This window comes from Mirounga leonina, unplaced genomic scaffold (genome assembly GCF_011800145.1).
Source record: "Mirounga leonina isolate KUSES-001 unplaced genomic scaffold, KU_Mleo_1.0 Mir_128, whole genome shotgun sequence".
NCBI lineage: Eukaryota > Metazoa > Chordata > Mammalia > Carnivora > Phocidae > Mirounga > Mirounga leonina.
Genome location: NW_023270320.1, coordinates 33,598,885 through 33,621,422, shown reverse-complemented (window position 1 = coordinate 33,621,422; position 22,538 = coordinate 33,598,885). Strand labels below are relative to the sequence as shown.

At 39.6% G+C, this 22,538-nt stretch overlaps 1 protein-coding gene across 1 annotated transcript in view; it reads right to left on the bottom strand.

The window, feature by feature from the left end:
* The window catches only part of ASB5 (ankyrin repeat and SOCS box containing 5), a 50,261-nt gene extending 27,723 nt beyond the window's left edge, over positions 1-22,538 (bottom strand). The window contains exon 1 of the mRNA XM_035004295.1: positions 22,222-22,538. Within this exon, the coding sequence (XP_034860186.1) occupies positions 22,222-22,417 (196 nt within the window). The 5' untranslated portion in view covers positions 22,418-22,538. The remainder of the gene's footprint in view (positions 1-22,221) is intronic.

Below are 22,538 nucleotides of genomic sequence, written 5' to 3'. Positions count from 1 at the left end.
AGCCAGATGATCAGGACAATCCCCAAGTATAGGTTTGTTGAGTTGAATTTTACTTAAGTGTTTTCCTAGGCAAATGTCAGCTTAACATGCAAGAAACTGATGACAATTCCTAAATGTGCAATAATATACTTTAATGTCCTATGCTGAAAATCCTTCATAAAGTTAATTGCCCTTACCCCAGGACTCTGAAATGTTGACGTGGAAGTGTGCATAAGCCAATCCATTATTTCACCATGCCAATTTTCTTCCCAAATTTCCTTTGATTGTATCCATATTCATTCATTTCCAATTCTTGGTCAAAGGGCTAGGCCAAGCTGCTGTATATTCCTGTACGGTAACACATCCTGACTGTTCTCCCTACATCCATTCTGGCCATCGTCCAATCTATTCTCTATAGATTAAGGGATACCTCTGGGATTTGCCTCAAAATAATCCCAAGGTAACTTGCAGGTTTGGTTGTGTGCAAGCTTGTATCTCGTAATAGAGCGTTACCTTTGAGTTCAATTGATGGGCCAGGAATATTTTTTTTTTTTTTTTTTTTGACAGAGAGAGACACAGTGAGAGAGGGAACACAAGAAGGGGGAGTGGGAGAGGGAGAAGCAGGCTCTCCGCTGAGCAGGGAGCCCAATGTGGGGCTAGATCCCAGGACCCTGGGACCATGACCTGAGCTGAAGGCAGATGCTTAACGACTGAGCCACCCAGGCGCCCGGGCCAGGATGTTACTTAAAGTAGGAAACCTTATCATAAGAGATTTCTTAGAAACCCAATTCTTCATGCTAGATTTGGTTTGCTGATATTTTATTTAAGACTCTTGCAGCTACGTTCATGAGTGAGATTGGCTTCCTGTAATTTACCTGTCTTGTACTGACTTTCGAGTTTGGGTAATGTATCAGTTAAACTTTGATCACTCTGAGTGTTCTAGAATGAGGAATTTTTTTTTTTTAAGATTTTATTTATTTATTCATGAGAGACAGAGAGAGAGAGAAGCAGAGGGAGAAGCAGGCTTCCCGCGGAGCAGGGAGCCCGATGCGGGACTCGATCCCAGGACCCTGGGATCATGACCTGAGCCGAAGGCAGACGCTTAACCGGCTGAGCCACCCAGGCGCCCTAGAATGAGGAGTTTTTCGTACCCAATAGACCCTCCACAATTGCAGGGTAAGGGATCTCTTCGAGGCTGCTGTCTTTGTAGGCGTGTTGGGCTTGGAGTCGCCCTTAGGCTGTCCGGCTGACAGTTGGCAACAGAGCTGATTGCAAGTCAGGGAGAGCAGAGACTTCTCGAAGCTCTGGGGAAAACCGGGAACAGTGTCTGTCTATCACCACCTCCAGCCTCAGCGATGTGGGTGACCCAAGGAGAAACTGGCGCCCTTGACCACAGAATGCACGCCCCGCTGGCCTGGGACTCGGAGACATCAAAGCCGGCCATCTGGAGGGAGCCGAGCTAGCTGCGATTTCGCGGCCAGAGGACTGGTGCCATGGGCAAGCCAAGAGCAGTGCCTCCACCAGCCCTGAGAGCGTGAAACCGGCAGCTCTTTTGTCTGCCACCCGAATGTTATACAAAGTTCTCCTCTGGCCCGTCCCAACCTGGAACAGCACTAGAAAGGGAATTCTGGGACGCAGTTCGGGTATAACTGAGTTGACACGGTTCAAAGCCGCCACAGCGAAGGGCTACTAACTCCACGAAACGAGTTGGGGACGAGGCCCCTGCTTTCTCTGCGGTCACGGTGCACCTGTTAGAATATTTCTGCCTTAGGACGCTTGGTAGAGGCCCCGGGTAAAATCATCTGCCCTTGGATTTTCTTTTCTTTTTTTTTTTTTTGGAGGAAGTTTTAAAACTTGTGATTATATCTCTATTAGTGATTTTAGGATTAGTTAGGTTCTTCATCTCTTCAAAAGCAGCTTCGACAAGTCGTATTTTTTTTTTTTTTAGGAAATTGTCTATTTCATCCAAATAGTCCCAATTATTGGCATTAGGTTGTTAAATAAAACCACTTATTTTTAAAAATATCATTGACACCTGCTTTATGTTCTCTTTTGAATTCCAAACAATTGTTTACGTGCACCATCTTTTGACATCGGTGTACCAACCTCATTAGTCTCTCAACAGATCACCAGTTAGCTTTGTTGATAATTTGTTTATAATAAGCCACTTTATTAATTTCTGCTTGAGGCTCTATTAATTTCTTACTTCAGTGTGTGAAAGTTGACTGTGTTGTTCTTTTTATAATTTTGATCTCTAAACCTCTGAGATCCTTAAAGACATTTTCTTAATTTCCAAACATAGTTTTCTTCTAATTACATTTTGTTCATGATTTCTACATTAATTTTACTGAGGTTCATGGATATGTTCCATATCAGAGGCAGCAAATGATGTTTTGTGGGCCAAATCTGTCCTACCATCAGTTTTGGTAAATAAAGTTTTATTGGAATAGAGCCGAACACGTTCATTGACAGATCATCTGCTTTTACACCATAACTGCATCTCTGAGACCATACGACGCACATAGAATATTTGCTCTCTTATCCTTTACAGAAAAGTTTCCCAACCTATGGCCTATATAGTAGTAATCATTTGAACTTTACTGACACATGCTTTATGGCCCCGTGTATACTCAATTTTTGAACTCAGTTGAACTCAAATACTCAAAATGTGCATGAAGCCATGAGGACAGAGAGTTCTATATCCAGATTAGATCTACATATTCAATTTCTTCTGAATGTTTGCATAGTCATCAATGTTTGTCTGCTTAATCTGTCAGTAACTAAGAGAATTCTGTTAAAATTTTCTTTCTGCTTTTAGTTAAGTCAATATTTAAAGTTTTCATTTTAACACAATTTTATTGGCTGAATACACAAGATTGTTATAGCTTCTATGTAAATTCACCTTTTATCATTATATAATGGCATCTAGTCATGTTTCTTTTGCCTTCAAGTCTTACCTCATATTAATATGGTGATACATTTTCAGGGAATATTTCTATTTCTATTGGGCCTATCTTTCTTGATCCTTTATTTTCAGCTTTTCTGAATCCTTATGTTTTAGATGGCTCAGTTAAAATATATTGCTGGGTATTACCCCCAAAATATGAAAATTGTTATCTTTAATCTAGAGAACTCAAGTTATTTATTTCAAATTATTATTTAAATTACTGATATATTTAACTATTGGTATGATATTTAGATTGATTTTTCCCATATTAGTTTTGTACTTTGGCATTTTCCCCACGGTTCCTATGGTCTCTTTCTTTAGTTCTTTTGGTTTGATTAATTTTGTGATTCCATTTTCCCTTATTCTTCTCTGAAAGTTATATACTATATTTTTAAAAACTCTGTGCCAAATGTTTTATTCAGACTCAGACACTAAAGAGAGCTAGAGAGTCTCTGGGTGGCTCAGTATGTTAAGCGTCTGCCTTCGGCTCAGGTCATGATCCCAAGGTCCTGGGATCGAGCCCCACATCAGGCTTCCTGCTCAGCTTCTCCCTCTACCCCTCCCTGTTCATGTGCTTGTGCGCTCTCTCTCTCTCTCACAAAAATAAATAAATAAAAAATCTTCAAACACTAAAGAGAGCTAGGATAAAATTATACCTATGATCTTGTCTGCAGAAGTGATATCTTTCAAGTATAAGTTTGGAGTGGCCCATGTCCCATACACCAAAGCACAAATTCATTTTTATATGGGGCATCACATGTAAACCACATTTATATCCATAGCGACTTCCATCTATAGCACAAAATACAAAAATTGCTACTTATTACCTGCCAATTACAGCTCTAAATTATTTTTTAAAGATTTTATTTATTTATTTGAGAGAGAGAGAGTGAGAGAGAGAGAGCATGAGAGGGGGGAGGGTCAGAGGGAGAAGCAGACTCCTCCTTGAGCAGGTAGGCCAATGTGGGACTCGATCCCGGGACTCCAGGATCATGACCTGAGCCGAAGGCCGTCGCTTAACCAACTGAGCCACCCAGGTGCCCATGACTCTAAATTATTATATATGATTTGAATCTGGAACCTCTGTTCAGAAATAAGACCTCATATCCAGTGCAGAGAAAAAATCATTCTCTAAAAATGGCCAGCTCTGCTATATCTCCATCTTATCTTGCTACCACGTGAAAATAGCCAAACTGAATAGTCACTTCAGTTAAAATGACCCATGCCTCACTTCAGCCACCACCCTCCTTATAACTTATGTTCTGCACCTGGCTTTGCAAGAGTTTCCAGATTACCTTAATCTTTCCTCAGTTCATTACCAGGAAGCGACGAGGCATGTTACAGAAACTATGCAAACATAATTAAACACAGAAAAATCCTGAAGTTGACCTTGGCATAAAATTAATAATGGTTATTTATATCTTTTACAGACAATTTGAAGGCAATTGGTGGGCCAGGATATAACAGGAGAAAGGAAGAATGATATTGTTAAATCAGATTTTTCTGAGACAAGATTTTTAAAAGCTGAAAAAAAACCTCATCATAAAAAAGAAGAACTTTCCAGACCATCTATCAGGAATGTGCATTCCATGTGCCCAGGAGGCAAGGAATGGACTGAGTTTAAATCAATATCACAGCAGCAGACAGACCCCCAGAATGCAGGTGTAGGCACCCCATGCCATAGTGTATCGCTGGTGAAGTGAGTGAAAAGAGTGAACTGTCTTCCAGATAATTAGGCTAAAATATGAACTACACCATTGATGGTATGAAGAATGTTAAAAAGAAAAAAAATGCATTTGTAGAAGCTAAGTGTTCCTTCTGTAAATAGAATGCTCAGATGTCCACCCAGTTGAAGATGCTGGAGTTACACAGCTAACATAACAGGAATAATAAAGGAACTTCCTTAAAAATGATAAAAGTTATCTGTAAAACCAGAGAAACAAAAACCTTCAGAAAACATACTTAATGGCAAAATGTTGAAAGCTTTCCCTCTGAATTGAAAGATAAAAAATGGACACTAATTATCACCACTCCATTGAACATTGGACTGAAGGTTTTAATCCATAGAGTAACTGAAGAAGAAATAAATAATGGTATAACAACTGGAAAGGAAGAAACAAAACTGGCATTATATATTCACAGATAATATTTTCTACCTAAAAAAACCCCCATAGAACCTACAGATTCTTATTAGAATTAATGAGAGTTTGGCAAGTTTGCTGGGTATAAAATTAATATATGAAAACTGTCTTCCTCTGTGCCTACAACATAGAGATAGAAAATGAAACAATTTAACCAGATACTTTTTACAATAGCATAAAACAATTTAATGCATAGGAATGAATTCAACAAAAATATGTAAGACCTCCTCAAAGGATAATAATAAAACCTTACTGAGAGACATAAAGAAAACCTTTATAAATGGGGAAATATATCATGTTTATTCATTGGAAGGCAAGTACTGCGAAGATGTGAATTATTCCTTTAATAAATAATTGACAGGTTAAATGAATTACAACAAAAACCCAATAGGTGTTTTGCGAATGATAGACATTGCATCTAAAATCTGGAATTTCAAATTACCAAGCACAGCCAAAGCCTCTGAGAAAGTGGGAGGGCTTGCTCTACCAAGTATCAAGATATTCAAAAGCTGTTGAAACCAACATAGTGTGGTTTAGGTCTGGAGAGGTGTACCCAGTAAGAAAGCCCATAAACAGACCTTTGCATGAACAGACACTAAACTTACGCAGAGGGGGTGCCGCACTTACTATGGTTTATAGAATGTATGACTGACTTTCCATTAAATGGGGGTAAATATAATTGGCTACCTACTTAGAAAAGAATGGGTTTACACCATTCAAAAACTCAATTGCAAGTGGGTAATTTGAAAGGAAATCTTTAAGAAGAGAATACAGAAAAACACTTTGATTATCTTGAAGTACAGCAGGAATTTTAAAAATAAATGATACAGAAAGTATTAACCAAAATAGAAAATATTTATAAATTTGACTATTTTTTTAATAAAAATTTATTTATTTATTTGAGAGAGAGTGAGTGAGCGAGCATTGTGTGGGGGAGGAGAGGTAGAGGAAGAAGGAGAGAGAGTCTCAGGTAGACTCCACCCTGAGCACGGAGCTGGATGCGAGACTCAATTCCACAACCCCAGCCAAAAGTAAGAGTCCGACACTTAACCAACTGTGCCAGTCACCCCTAAATTTGACTATTTTAGATAAAGAGCATCTGTTCACCAAAAGAAAAACCATGAAAAGTGAAAGCCAAGCCACAAAACATATTTGTAAGTAGTGTTTTTAAGTTTTTTTTTTTCATTTTCCATTTAATTGCTAGGCCATAGAAATAACTTCTAAAATCAATGAAAAACAGGGCAGAAGACCCAATAGAATAGATGGCAAAATATTTGGAAGGCACATCACAAAAATGGAAGGTACAGATGGCCAATAAACATGAAAATGGCATTATTAGGGAAATGAAAATTAAACCATAAGATATCTCTACATGCCCACCAGATTGGCAAAAATTAAGAATACTGACAACACCACATATTAGCAATAATGGGAAGCACCATGAATTCTCATACACTGTGGATTTCACTACAGATAAAATCATGTTGGAAAATAGTGTAACAGCAACTAAAAAAACCAAAGATACACATGCTGTATGACCTGGCAATTCCAGCCCTGGAGCTAGACAAACTTATTTGTACTAGATGTTTCTATCAATGTGATTCATAATTACCCCAAATTTGGAATTTACAGCACTGAATGTGAATGAACTCCAGGTACACGTAGATAAATCTTTCTGTCATGTTGTTCAGTGAAAAAAGTAAATCAGGAAAGAATATTGAGAGGATGAGTCAATTGATAAAAAATTTAAAAGCAGGCTAAACCAAATTGTTACCTACTTGAGGCATAGTCAGGGGAGTGAAACCTATAAAGGCAAGAAAATGATTACTGTAAACGTAGTCACCCTCTCTCTGGAGACACGGGAGAGGACGTTGTGGATGGAAAGGGGTACACAGTGGAGAGGAAGAGAAAATATTCGACCAGAGCAGTACTCCAGCAGGGCTGCAGAGGAAAGTTGCCAACTACGTGCTTCCAGCGACCTTGGGTGACCCCTGAAGTGATTACGTGAAAATGCATCTGCAAGACCACAGGGGCTGTTCTAAAATCATTGTCATTATCTGTTATTTGCTGACTCGTGACAGTTCTGAGCAGGGCAGTTGAGTTACATTCTCCATGTTCCGGCATAGGGCGGGTGAGGTCACGGGTGTGATAAATTCACAAAAAGGAACTCAGGTTATCTGTGCTAAAGGCTTCTCTGGTCAAAAATGATCCACCAATAGTCAAAATAACATGAAAGAATCATGGTACTTCAGAGCTGACGTGGACTTAGATGCCATCTACTTCAGTGATTTACAAATGGTTTCAAAGAGCCCTGGGAGTTCAACCGAGCTGCCTTGGAGCATGCCAGAAAAGCATGGGGCTCTGCCTTCCAACAGCATGGCTGCCACTCTATCAGCTTCACAAATCGAGCTTCCAGATCATTTAAAAAAAAAAAAGTCAATAGCTTAAAAAAAGAAAGGTTCAAAACCCACTGATCTTGTCTAACTTCTTCATTTTGCAGATAAATAAACTGAAGTCACGAGAGGATAGGCAGTGTCCCCAAAGTCACCCAGAGTGTTACCAATAAAGCAAGACTGGAACCAAGATTGTCTGCTCCCTACCTGTTCTCTTTCCAATGTACGGCATTCTGCTTAACACCAGGGGCACCTGGGTGGCTCAGTCAGTTGGGCGTCCAACTCCTGATTTCGGCTCGGGTTGTGATCTTGGGGTCATGGTATCGAGACCCACACGGGGCTCCACGCTCAGTGCGGAGTCTGTTTGAGAGTCTCTCTCCCTCCTCCCCCCCACCCCCTAAATAAATAAATAAATCTTTTAAAAAAAAATAAGGAAGGCAAAAAACAGATCTAACAACCATAGCACCTACGTCATAAGATTTTTGTAAGGATGAAATGAGTTTGTGATCATACATGATTAGAACGGTCCCTGGCACATGGCTCAGAACTAGGCTGGTGTTTGCTATCCTATTCTCATGAAATGACACTTTCCTCCTCCTTCCTTCTCTTTACCCACTTGGCTACCATGTTCTATCTCTACCAGCTGCCAACTTGAAATTTAAACAAGGTCCACAAATCCATACAAGGAATGAAATCAGCAACCTGTGTTCTCTGGTCTGAGCACAACAGCTGCCGGGAAGAAAATCTGATACGCACCACGGACAAGGACTTAATGCAAGAACAATTTTACACATACGTCTCCTCCTCCCCACAGTTCTAGCCACAAACAATTGTATCACCACGAACCATGTGCTCTCGGAAGGTTGAGGCGCAGGCAGAGCTTCGGTGTTTCCTGCTGACACTGAACAGAGACGGGGGCTGATGTTCGTTTCTGCCACGTTGCACAAACGTGCAGAAGTGGGTCTTCGAGCCCAAAGCAGAGAAAGTCAGGAGTCCCGGGTGTGCTGGCCTCAGCTGCGGCTTGGCATGCCACGGAGACCTCACACACGCTTTGGTGGGCCCGCTCCGGGGTCCTGGGGGCAGTCTGTCCTTGCGCAACTGTCCCCAAACAGGAGTCCTGCCCCACACTGTGGAGGCTACAGCTGTCTCTTGCCTCGGTGTTACCGTAACTACAAAGGATTCCGGACAAGGGCACAAACCAACCCCGCGCTGTGATCCTTTTGCCGCCCACCTATGAAGAAGCCAGCTGTGTGCATAGGCAAAAACAAGATTTTTTAAAAAATTTTATTTATTTGAGAGAGAGAGAGAGAAAGCATGTGCATAGGGAGAGTGAGAGGGAGAAGCAGACACCCGGCTGAGCAGGGAGCCCGATGCGGGGCTCGGTCCCAGGACTCCAGGATCATGACCTGAGCCAGAGGCAGAGGCTTAACCGACTGAGCCACCCAGGCGCCCCCGCGAAAGCAAGATTTTAGAAACATTTTTATTTTTATCATTGCTACCATTTTGCTATCTAAAAGAGACACTAAAGAATTTGGGGCACAGGCTTGAAGGGTAAAGAGCCGAAGTCCAGAGGTATTGTTTACAGCAGGGATTGATGCTAAGTTTTCTATCAGCCAAACCCCTTCTTGTAACATCTGCCAGCACTTGACAATTTTCTGACTTGCTTTAGAGGAAAAAAGAGAGCAATCTCCTCTCAATTATAGTTCTCATATATGGCGTTTCGGGTGTTTTCTGTATGCTATATACACTTTGAAGGGCCATAATGAGCATTCAGCTTAAAGCGAACAAATATTACATTTAGTAATATTTGAAAGTTGGCTCAGAAAGTCTAACATTTTAAGAATAAAAATGCATTCACTTAAAGTGTGAAATCAAAAGGTAAACAAGTAGCATCCCTCACCAAAAGGCAAGCCATCTTTGAGTTTTTATGAGCTGTATAAGGTACTTGAATACATTAACAGCCATTAACTGATTCTAGTCAAAGAGAGACAGGTAATGGGTTGTTTTATTTGAGGAGGAAGGCTCATGCCCATCCATGAGGCTAAAAGGAATCACGGAAAAGGGACAATAAGTCTGATTAAGAAGGAAGAGTGGAGGGCATTATTAGAGATTTAACTTCTAGACAGTATTGATTTTGTGTCTTCATTTTTCTTTGAGAATTAACTCCCCGAGTCTCTCCATGAACGTTTGAACTCAGTGTGTGAACGTTTATACCACTGGGCGACGCATGAGAAGAATAGGTGAAGTGCTTTGTGGAAAGTGGTAATAAAATCCATGGTTTTAAGTTTGACTCCCCTTCCTTTTCCCTTCTGTTTTTCCTCCTTCCTTTGTTCCTTCCTTCCTTGATTATTTGGTAAGGACCTGCCACCTGCTAGGTCAGCTCCGAGGATGATGCGACGCCCTGTCTTCACGCGTGAGCACGAGGCCCGGGGGGTGGGGGTGGGGGAGCAGCCCAGAAAATGCTAAGTGATTCTGTGTCTGGCTGGGATTATTACAGAGACCCCAAAAGATGGACTGCAACCCGAAAAAGAGCTAGCTCTGGAAAAAGGACACTGCCTGCTTCATAATATAAACAAACAAAAAAACACAAAGTCCCACAAATGGTCAAGATGAGTGAGGTCAGAAGCAACGTTAAAATACCAGGACTCCTGTTTTGACTTTCCTCTAATGAGATCAATAACCTCGAGCAAGTTCCTCTACATTTTAAATTGTTTCCTTCTTGGTAAAAGAAGCCTTAATACCGTGGACTTTGTAGGGGACAATTATGAGGATGAAAAGGGATAGGGTGTATGGAAAGACTTTGTAAATTACACAAAAAATATGACATAGCGCTGTCAGAAAGTGGGAGCTGGGTCATGTAATGTCAAAGCTGGGGATAGAAAAGGTCAAGGGACATGCTAGGCACCCTGTTAAGTCCAATTACAGGGAATTTGGAAAACAAGGGATTCACTTTTTTCCCTTTCTCATCTTCTCTTCCTGCCATAGTAACCACATAATATTTACCAGGATAGGATCTCAATTTAAGAAAATGTAGTATATGAAAAATTTACATTTATAAAATAAATAGATTGTTCATTTCTGAAGGGACTCTTGTAAGTGACAAGTTGACATGGGAAGACAAAAATCCAGTAATTTCCGAAAAGCTGTTCTGTACACAACTTTTAAGCACAACTGTGCATATAGTCTGGTATATGACTATTGGATGGGTATTTTACCAAGTTTTAAACATAGCTTTAAAAGCACCGAGGATGAAGCCATTGGGAGCAATAGCGTTTCTGCTGGAATATTACAATTCTGACATTAAAACATGGAACTGATTCCTATCTTCTCATAAAACAAATGGCCAATATTGGATCAGCTTCATGGTTCCTCCGAGGCCTACTGCAGACTAGGCTAGACCGAGCTACCTCAGGAAAATGTGGGGGTCGCTGTGTTACTCCCCAGTTAGTAAAGTCGCATTTAGATATTCCATTTTGAGAAAGTGCTTTGTCCATTATTATATTCCTGCCTCGGACCTTGCAGCTAACAGCCTGAATATTCCTATGGCTTGGATCATCACTATACAGTTTAATGGTCTCCTACTGAAGAGGGGAGATGAAATCATTATCCGTGATGTATTCTTTTCTGAATAGAGGCATAATCACCTTCAGATAACCTTTGCAGTGGCCCCATAAAGAAGTGTTCCTGGAAGCTCTTGGAGGGATATTTTGCAAACCTATGCACAGGGCCTCAGACCATTTAAAATATTGATAGGCTCTAAGGTTATTCAATGACCCTATGAAATAATCATGCATCTTCATTTCCAGATATAATCTGCTTGTTTTTTTTTTAAAGGGTTATTTTTCTCCTGCCTCATAAGAAAAAAAAAAAAAAAAACTTCTTGTAAGATAGACTAAAAAATTATGTTTTGCTTGCTTCCTGGAGAGACCAGCTGACAGAGAGAAACAGAGAAAATAAAGGAAAAAAGCCAAATCCCTGCCCGCACTGACTCAGCTCTTCACTGCTCCTGTTGTCATGACTGGGTTTTGTCTTCCCTTTTCAGCTGCCAGGGATTAAGAGAAAAGAAAATAAAAGGGCAAGAAGGCTTGGCAGAGGAAGTTAATATCCGGTGCTTTGGTATTTTGGAGGTTAAGCAGCTTCAGCTCTTTCTAAGGCACTCACCACGGAACAGTAAACAGAAATTTGCTGCTATATGTGTTAGTAACGTTCCATTGGGCTTTCATGGTAATGCCTTTCCAGAAAAGACCAGGCGTTCCTACAGTATAGCTTGACCAGGTATTTGGTCCAAGAAAACATTCCCATCCAAGGGATTTCTGCCTGGGAGAGTTCCTTTGACAGAGTAAGATGGTAGAAGAAATGTCTGCAAGTAATTTAAGAACCATCAGCTCTGAATTCGCCTTTCCACCATAGCATTCTATCTAGGTCCTTGCCACACACCAGCCAAACCCTCTGCCTTGCTTTGCTCCAGTCCTAACTGATGGCTCAGAAAGACTCAACCTTTCAGAACTTCAGTTGGTTATTCTTCAATAAACACATAAATAAAGCCAAGCACGTAAGGTCTGAAACCATCTACCCAAATCTCTAACATGATGCCGGGCAGAACACTTAGTTGCTTAGTAAGAATGTCCTAGCATTAGCATCTGCTTACAACAACTGTTTAGCAAACACAATGTATTATAATTCCACCTTTCTTTTTTATCGATGCTTCTCTGAGCTACTAAATTGTAGGCAGTTTTGTACTGTTTTTGAAGAATTGTAAATTGTATAATATAAAGAGCACACTTTTATGGAGTAATTATATTCCAAGACACTGTGACAAATGGTTTAAGTAATTCAAGTCTATCTCATAGAAAATTTACAATAATCCTCTGAAATAAATATCATTAGCTTCATTTTAATAATGAAGAAACTGACCGCTGCAGACTTTAAACAATTTTCCTAGGATCTCACAGCTGGAAGGTACCAGAAACATGACAGAATAATTTATGGATGGCTAAATCACTGTTACCTGCAACGTGATTTTAAGCTCTATTTCCTCCCAGTTTAAGGTATTTTATTCATTCCATAAGTATTTGCTGAATTCCTCTGATATCCAAGGCATTGTTTTTCTTATGTGCCATTGGTAGTTATTTCAAGGTCCTGGTGACTTTTTCCTTAGTAAATTGTACTTGCCTTCTCCAGAATAATGCAGCTTTCCCCCGCAGTCTTGTTACAATTCAGTATCCAAGTATTTGGCAAGAATCCTGTTTGCCTCTTAAGCCTTAGGTTAATTACAAACTTAGCTTTTTTTCTGTTCTAGTTAAATCCTTTGTCTTTCAAACATCTTATTTTTTTAATAATCAAAATATTTGTTATAATGCTATAGAACCAGGTTTATGGTCATTTTTGTGTGCTACTTAAAAATAACCTTTAAATGATTATAAAAATCTCTATCATTGAATCTAATTAACTTTCATAAATAAAATTCTTTTTAAAAATATTACTACCTCCAGTGTACCCTAAAGATTGAGATTATTTAAGCAGATTCTCCTTCCACATTCTTGGAAGGTCATGCCAATTAGGTTGTACAGGTATTGTTTCAGGACTTCATATCCACTATATAGGAGATAGGCCCTCCAACCCAAATCACTCTTGTTCTGTGGCTTTCTTTGACTAATGGTAAGTAGCCATAAAACTTGGCTGCCAAACTAGATTTTTACTAGATGAGCAATTTCGTCATAACTACGGGGAATGGAGAGAATGATGTTCACATTTTTGTTTAGCTTCCTTTCTTTTACTTCTTGGAGAGTCACTATGAAGAAATATTCATTCCTTCCCAGGCTCAATAGATCTGTGATTCTATGTATTTGAGCTCTGAAGGAACTAGCACTTTTTCCTTTTCCTATTTCCTCATTCTGGATCATGGCTCGAGAGGGAAAGAAGACACAAAGCTTCCAAATTCAGAAATTCATTTGGTGCATCAATTCATGCTAAACATGACCTGCTCCTTGTGCTTGGTCGATGACAGGAATCATCGTTTCTCTAGTGCATGAGGTCATCTGGCAAACAGAAGGAGCTCATAAATCTCCTTGGTGGTTGATCAAAGATGTGTTTGGTTGTTACGGAGGGCTTCCGTCCCCCAGAGTCACGACTTATGTGCTCATTATTGACTGTGGCTGTGTTGTGTTGAGACCTTTTTAGGAGAATGGCTTCCTCCAGTGCTCTGGCAACAGCCTACCCAACTCCATCAGCTCCCGAGGAACTTTGCAGCATTATGAGGGCGAAGAGCAGATTTCAATGGACGGGCCTTAACGTTCATTGTATCACTGTCCGTTTCCATTTAAATCAAGCCTCGCACTTGATGACTGAGATGAGCCAGTGTTTCTATTTAAGAACATGAATGGTGTTTCAGTATTATGTTTCAGTTTGTTTGTCCTTGTCCACAGTTTAAGGCTCTAAGCCTTCTGGAAGGAGTGTACGTATTTCTGAATGTTTCTATTTTGCTCAATAGGTAGTGGTGACATGGAAATTTTAGCTGCCCTCATGGAGAGGATGGCCTCGCGCCATTTCACATAGTCACACACATTCCTGACGGGCCCAAAATGTTTACTGTTGTTCTAATCCCTAGGAAAGAATGTTGAAAGCCTATTCCGTTGTGACTCATTTTATAAGGTGGTTGGGTTCTGTAAAGATGCATGTAACTTGCATCATATTTTCAACAAACTCAGAGCGTTTGTGTTTAAACATCATTTCATCCTTTTCTTTAGAGAAAAATTCCTCTGAAAGTCCATCCTGTTTAGAAAGGGGAAGGGGCCCATGGGAACCTTGTCCCTGCACGCCTCCCTAGCCTCTCCATGGGCTTTTCTAGAAAACTCCTAAATCTGCTTAGAGGGCAGATTTTAAAAAACCTGTCCCATGGTAACTAATGGAGAGTTGTAAGATTAAGAAAAGAAATCATAAGGAAAAAAATCATTCTAATATATGTTCTCTCCCAACTTAATTTCACAGAGTGGACTTGTCTAATCACAGGCCACCTGGAAGTGCTAACAATTTAACAATTTATGCGACTCTCCTTCCCTGATCTGATATGCTTTGGGCATTTGCCATCTAAAAAGCCAATGGTCTCCTTTGTAGTACTGCCGAGAGAAGGCTGGAAAGAATGAATGATTTGTTCTTCATGCAGCTGGTAGAGAAGAAATGCCAAAAGGTCTACAGAGTCTGTAAGCAAACTCTTCTTTCTTTTTTTTTAAAAAGGATTTGAGGGTGGTTTCAGAGCAAGAGGCGTTCCAAATACTCCACCTGCTTTCCATGACATGGCTCGTCTGTCACTGGGGACACATTTTCCTCTCTTCTCCTCATGTTGGAAAATGAGCCGACTGGGCTAAAATTATTACAGCAATCCACACAACTGCCACCGAGGCATTCTGAGGATGTGCACTTTCTGAGTCCACGTCGAGGAGGTATTTTGTCTTCTCTGAGATGGAGCTCGTGAAATAAACATATTTCACGTGCCATGACCTCATCACACCAAGGATTCTGTAAAATACCTCTGGTCGTAATTATTTCCGTGATTAGATAAAGGCTCTTTTTGTGTAGCCTGAATCTAGTAAAGGCAGCAGAGACCTCTTAATAGAACTATTTACTTTTGGATGTGTGATTGAGAAGATGTGTATTTATTTTTCACATCGGCACCCACCACCCAACTGTGAATCCTTATCTAATATTTATACACCAGTCTTTGCCCCAGACGAACCAGGCTTGTTTAGTTCCACATTCTAAACTTCCTCTTTGCATGTATATTCAGCTTGCTTTCATCTCTACTTGTACATAATGAGATATGTTCTGCCTCTGAAATTTTATCTTAAGCCCCATCTTCTTGATGAAGTGCCTGATAATCTCAACAGACTTCCTTAGAAAACAGTCATTACAGAACTTAACTGTTTTTATTTAGACCTTAGGAATTTCTGCTTGCTTGCTGTTTGGCTGTTTTATATGTGCAAACGTTGGCCCCACTTAACCAAGCCTCCTTTGGCTCAAAAGGCAAGTCATGCAGTACCTGTGATAAATATACAAATCTCTCCATATGTACACCCACATGTATACACACATATGTATTCATCTAGCTACATGGAGCAGATAACATTGAACCAGGAACAGAGAAGGTGTCCAAGTACTGAGCTGAATTAAATTCCAAACTGTATCAGTTACGTCAATTAACGAGAAAAATCTTATTTCAATAATTTACCATCGTCTAAAAGAGATAGTAAATCGGAAAGCAGAAGGTCCAGACCTAGTTTTCACTCTTTAACTGTCCTTATTATCTAAAAATTATAGAATTGATTATAACAATGCCTCCTATCAATACATACAAAATTTGGTTTTAAATTTTTTTTCCACAATACCTGCTATTTTTCAAAAACTTTAGTGGATAAGTAATAAGCATACTTTATTCTTTCCTAAAAATACATTTTTTTACAATAAAACTCGAAGCTTTTAGATAAAAATTTAGGTAGGAGAAATTGAGTCAGAAATAATAATAATAGGGCGCCTGGGTGGCTCAGTTGGTTAAGCGACTGCCTTCGGCTTAGGTCATGATCCTGGAGTCCCTGGATCGAGTCCTGCATCGGGCTTCCTGCTCGGCAGGGAGTCTGCTTCTCCCTCTGACCCTAACCCCCCTCATGTGCTCTCTCTCATTCTCCCTCTCTCAAATAAATAAATAAAATCTTAAAAAAAAAGAAATAATAATAATAATAATAATAATAATAATAATAATAACAACAACAATTGAAGTGAAAAAGTGAATGGGGGAGTGAAAGTGAGGAATTGGGAAGGTTTTGAGCATTATGAAGAAGGATACATGCACGATTACGGGAGCGAATATGTATGTTGCCAGTAAGATTTCTTTTTAACTGACATGTCCTGGGCAGAACTATTCTTATCCCTATACTCTCACCTCTGTGCTCACAGCATCTTTTCTAGCCTTGTAAAATGGCACTTCGCACGTTTTTAAACTACTCGGTTATCTATCTGTCTCCCACTAGACGATACACACCTTTAGGAAAGGGACTGTGGTTCGTTTGTGTATTTTATCCTTAATGCCTAGCACAGTGCCTGTCACAGAATACACACAAGTCAACACTGTAAGTAATAAAGGAGCAAATAATTGAATGACGTAAGGAAGGGAGAGAGACAAAAGGCATGAGAAGACTATTCCCAGGAAAACTGACCTCTCGCAAGCTGTTATCACTATGCCAAGTTCTTTAATCCCCAAAATCCATTCATTTTTCCAAATATAGAGGAAGAGGAAAGATATTAATACATTACAAATATGACAGTCTTCTGTGACCTTGGAACTTTCCAGATTCCATTTTTAATTCACAGTATTATTATAATGGTATCCTCCAAAAAAAGTGTTCTGACATTTCCAAAAAAATAGTAGAGCTTGGACAAAATGAAAATAGCTTAAACATTTTTTTTGTAGCACTTTTGATTATAATGTCCTGCCTTTTGTCACAGAAGAACAGTTCTACTGGCTCAAGTTATTCTTACAGAGAGCTCCACCTAAGTATAGAAAATGTGTCTAAAGCTCTCACATCTTCCAGGTATTTTTATACCTTTATATAATGAACACCATGAAAGAAGTGATCCTAGAGATTTGCCTCTTGCAATTTTTCACTGCTGAGATTCTGAGACACGTTCCTAACATAACTAACCCCAGCACAATCAACACACGGTACCACACACTGCATGAAATACGTGGCAAAATGAACATTACTGCTGCTGGTGTGGTTGACATCCGATGGAGAGCTAAATTCCTAAAGCTACTTTCAAACCTGAGATGGACTTTTTGATGGAGAAAGCTATGATATTACATTATATAAAGTTCTAGCTGCTTTTCCTACCCAGCTTACCTTACTCTCCAAAACGGCCAGCACGTTTGCCATTTGACTTGTGGTGGCAAGTTTAGCCTATTTTCAAGCGTCAACAATAGACAAGGTCCAAAAAGAAAACTGTATGCTTAATGGTAACCCCCAAACCAAATTTATGAGCTCAGAAAAACAGATAGTGTCTCAGATGATTACACGTGCATTCTGCATTCTATATAAAGTCTCCACTGTGAAAGGAGTGCCCGAAGAGTCTGGATGTCACGAGGATTGTTTTTCAAGCAGCCTCACAGAGAGACCTTTCTTTGATGAATTTTCCACAGTGTAAAGTCTGGTCTGTGGCCTTGCAGCCTCAGAAACCTGACCTATCAGCAAAGCCGGAGCAAATGCACACGTCAGAGGTGGACTCAAAACGCAAAGAACACAAAACACTACCGAAGAGTGATATCAAGATGCAAACATATTAATTTACAGCAAGAAGCGTAAATGTCACACGGACGAACACACTCCTGGGGGCAAGCCAGCTCATTCTCTTTCTGGGGACAGATCCACAGGGAGAGCCAAGTCATAATCAGAAGGATATTGGTGATGAAAAAGTGGAACAAGAGGAAGACAGAAATAAATCAAATGTAGGAGTAGAATGCAGATTCTAGTTTTAGTGCTTCCTGATTTACCCCCACGTTTCATACTAGGGGAAGGTGAGCCCGAAGGCTCCTCAGGCAGCAAAGGGTGCACCCCTGCCGTGGCCCTGGGTGGACGCTGGGGGCTCGCCTGCGCCTGGCAGCTAACCAATCCCTCTGCTGACTGACGTATTTTTCCTCTAGGTGTGTCCACATCTAGTTCTGGGAGACAAGCAGCTCCCCTAAAGGAATATCTGCTCTCTGCCAATGCCATTTAAAGGTATCATCAGATTCATTCCTTTCTTCTTTTCATTTTATTTTTTTAAGATTTTATTTATTTGAGAGAGAGAATGGGAGAGAGAGCATGAGCAGTGGGGGCGGGGGGGGGGGTTGGTCAGAGGGAGAAGCAGGTTCCTCACTGAGCAGAGAGCCAGATGTGGGGCTTGATCCCAGACCCCGGCATCACGACCTGAGCCAAAGGCAGAGCCACCCAGGCTCCTCTCTTCTTTTTATTTGTTTATTTATTTTTATTTTATTTTATTTTTTAAGATTTTATTTATTTATTTGAGAGAGAGAATGAGATAGAGAGAGCATGAGAGGGAGGAGGGTCAGAGGGAGAAGCAGGCTCCCTGCCAAGCAGGGAGCCTGATGCGGGACTCGATCCCGGGATTCCAGGATCATGACCTGAGCCGAAGGCAGTCGCTTAACCAACTGAGCCACCCAGGCGCCCCTTCTTTTTATTTATTTGTATATCATTCTTTCTTTTCTATCCACACCACCACCACCAGGAAAGTCTAGCTCCTCATCTCCCCATGGCAGGAGCCTAACTGCGTGATCTACTTCAAACCTGTCCCACTCCGAAGATCACTACTATATGTACATGTACTTTAAGGCTTTATACATGTCTTTTGCCACTTTCACTCACACCAGAAACTCTCAGTGAGTCCTACTGCCTTCAAAGTTATGTTCGAATTGCTTACCCTGCCATTTGAATTCTTTCATATCTGTGCCCAATTTATTATCATTTTTGTGCTGCATGAAACTTCGCTCCGGTTAAATCTACCGCTTCTTAATATTCTGTGAGCACCCCTCCCAGTCCATGTCATTGCTCACTCCTGGGGTCAACTCAATATCCACTTCCTCAATTAGAATCAACTATTCACAAATGGAAAAAATACATCTTGCCTTTTCATATCTTGTTTTTTCAGTGCCTCAGTACCAGGGGTGCTCAAAAAATAGGTGCTTAGAACTGGCCCTATCCACTTGTAGTTAAGATTACTGAACTTTCTTCAGAGCCCAAGATAGAATGTGGAAATTATCACTCTTCACAGAAGAAAGTCGCTGCCTCTTGAAGTGTCCTTGGGGCATTAGTTCATGGCTTCTCGGCTCTTGGAGTGATTTCATAAAATCTATGACCCCTCCCCCAACATCTTCATTTGCTGAACTGAAAACACCTTTCAGCTCCTGTTAGCCTCACGGTTAGTCTCAAAGTATAATGCTAGCTTTAAAAATAGACTAGTCCTCTGATATTTTGGAGATTGTAACCAGGACGTGTAACAGCAAGAATGATAAAGGAAGCAGGTACAGAGAAAAGCTGTAATAAATTGGTCCCTTCAATGTGATGGTGGAGTTGATAAAAGCCTTCAAGTTAAAAGATGAAGAGGCAGATTTGTAAGTTTTATTGTCATCACAAGGAGATCAAGCAGGAAATAATCTTAAACCATTTAGCTTCCAGCATCTTTGTGTAATCATACCTTGGTCTCAAGCCTGACTGGAAAGTACTTGAAGAAAAAAACAAAAACAAAAAACCCTCCCCTGCGTTGCTCAAATACAATGAGCTGATTTGCAATAGCATCTAGTAAGACACAGTTTCTTTTCCTTAGTACCCAAGTACTACGGCATGGGGAGGACATCCAGAAGGTTGTCAACAGGGTCCTCTGTGGTTGAGAGACATGAAAAAACACACATCTTCTCCTATTTCATGGAATTTGGCAACTCCACGTCAGAAATGCTGGGGAACAATCTGGCTAAATCTTGAAAGTAGGAATGAGAAGCCTAATTCAAAGTGAAATGAAGGTGATAATCTCTCCTAGGAAGGAGGAAATTGCTAGATTAAACAAGGATAATGAAGCCTGATTGGTTAATTATAAAAATATAAACAAAATAAAACTAGTTTAATTGTGTAAATAAAAAGAAGAGCTATGTCAAAATGAAGAAATAAATAATTTCCTAGGCAAAGAAAAATTAATTCTTAGAGGTAGGAGATCAAGAAAGATTTTGTAAAAAAAAAAAAAGTTTGTAAGGTACTTTATTGTCATCCTAATATTAGAATAAAATTGGAGACTAATTATGCTTGCATTGAATAAAAATCATAATAATATATTCTATCATTTAACCTATAGATTAATACAAGATATGAGAAAGAAGAATTTTGTTAAATAGATATAATATTAAAGCAACACAAAACAATTTTTATAAACCTTATGTTCCCAATTTATATTCCTAGGAAAAGTGTTTTTCCATTAGTGAGTGTTAATTTTTTTCTTTCCTTTTTGGGACATCCTAGAGTTCTAATATATCTTAACACAGACTCATAAAACTAGACAGAAACATGGGAGCCATTTCATATATTCCTGTGACTTCCAGTGAAAGTGCAGGGAGATCAGGTTAAACAGAAGACAATTGTTTCCTGTTATTTATGAGTATGTACAAAAAACAGCTTCCATAGCTTTCTCTAAAACGCTTGTCACTCCACAAAACATGTAGATTTTTGGCCAATATTTCATGTTTTTATGTATGGCAATTCTCCTAATAGGTAGACAAGAAATTTGACTATGAAATAATGAGCTATAGGCTGCCTATAAGAGTACATTTTATCACCTTATGATCATATGATCAAGTTCAAATTATATCTAGAAATATGGTGTTTTTTTTTTAATTCTAGTTTCCTATGTTTGCTGCTTCTGAAACAAAATATTCCATTTATGACCATAGTATGTGCCACATTTAAATAGTTACAGCCATTCTAAAGCAGGGCTGTCAGCTGAAGGATTACATATTGCCTGTTCCCTGAAGACCTGTCTTCTTGTGAGACTTTCATAAGGGCATTTAGATTTTCCTCTCTTTGAATGAGTACATAAATTCCTCACTTTGCATAAGAACACTCTTCCTCGGTAAGGGAGGGGATGGACTTAATATCCACTTCACATACCAAAAAAGATCTACCTTCATTCAGCTTTCCATGTACCTACAGAGTAACCTAGATTCTAAAATAAATTATTCCACAAACTGAAAAGGTAGAATAGATTTTAAGAAGGCAAGTTTTCCATTCTAAATGCTCTTTTTTTTTTTTAAATTATGTTCTCTAATTCCGTGATATAGTATATTTTGAGTCTGAAATATTAAGTTACTTTAGAGGCATTTGGGCTCTAAAATGTGCATACTTGCCTTCTGATGTTCAAACCAGAAATTAATCAAAAGACTGTAAGAAATTAAAATGTCACCTTGAAAGTCACCATAACAATTGTTTTTATTGCACAGAGTATTAGTCCAATAGAATGTGAATGGTTTTATAACCTTTAAAGTCTATGGTTAAAATGATTGTTTCTCATTTGGTCTCATACTTCAATTTCTTCTAAGAAACATGGATAGATGTACCTGGCTACACACATAAAATTAGTTAATTCATGTTCCTATTGTCTTATAGTCAACTTTTTGCAAGTTGAGCAAAGCAATGACAATTCCATCCAGGAGAACACATGCCATAAATCTCAGTATTTGACATGCCGTGTTTTATTTTATAATCTTGGCCAAATAAAAGTTGTGAAAAACAAATACAACCTTCAAATCTTCTCTTGCTAGTAACAATTGTTTTACATACGACTAAAGAGTTGATTTAAAAGTCATGAAAGTCCGGGTACGTGTTAAAGGACAGTTGAAGTACAATCAGTAATGAAAGCCTCTAAAATTATAGCTTGGCCAATGCAATGTTTAACGTTTTAAAATATTTTTTAGTAGAAAAATATGTTTTTCTCCATGGGAGGTTCCACTAATCTATTTCACAACGATACCTTGATTTTATTAACTCAGACCTTTACACAGCAAAATGATTTTCTTTTTTATGAAGCCATGAAATTAACAAATGTTTTTGTAAGGGGACGTTCTGGGCATATTCACTTGGAAACAGCCCGTAGAGAAAACATATGATGTTTTCTGGGACTGTGGCTGGAGTAGTAGTTAAACGCCACGCGAACCGAGAGCGCATTACCGTAGACATACCTTGTCCTTGGGTTACTCCGTAAAATTCAGCTGCTATCCTCGCTGCTTCCTTGCGATTGCCTTTCACGATGTAAAAGTGACTGAGGATGGCAAGACTGATTTTCACAAAAAGCTTGAAACAGAAGAGGGAAAGGATCGTGAAGTAGACATTGGATAACTGTTGAGCAAATGGCCGGCTTTCTTCTAACACCGACATTGCTGCACCAGTGTGTGGGGCTCTCCGCTCCGAGCCAAGTCTCAAATGTGCCTGGCTCTCGTTCGGGATGCTCCTGAACAGCTGGTCCTGAGGGAGGAAAAATGTCAGCTGATGATGATGC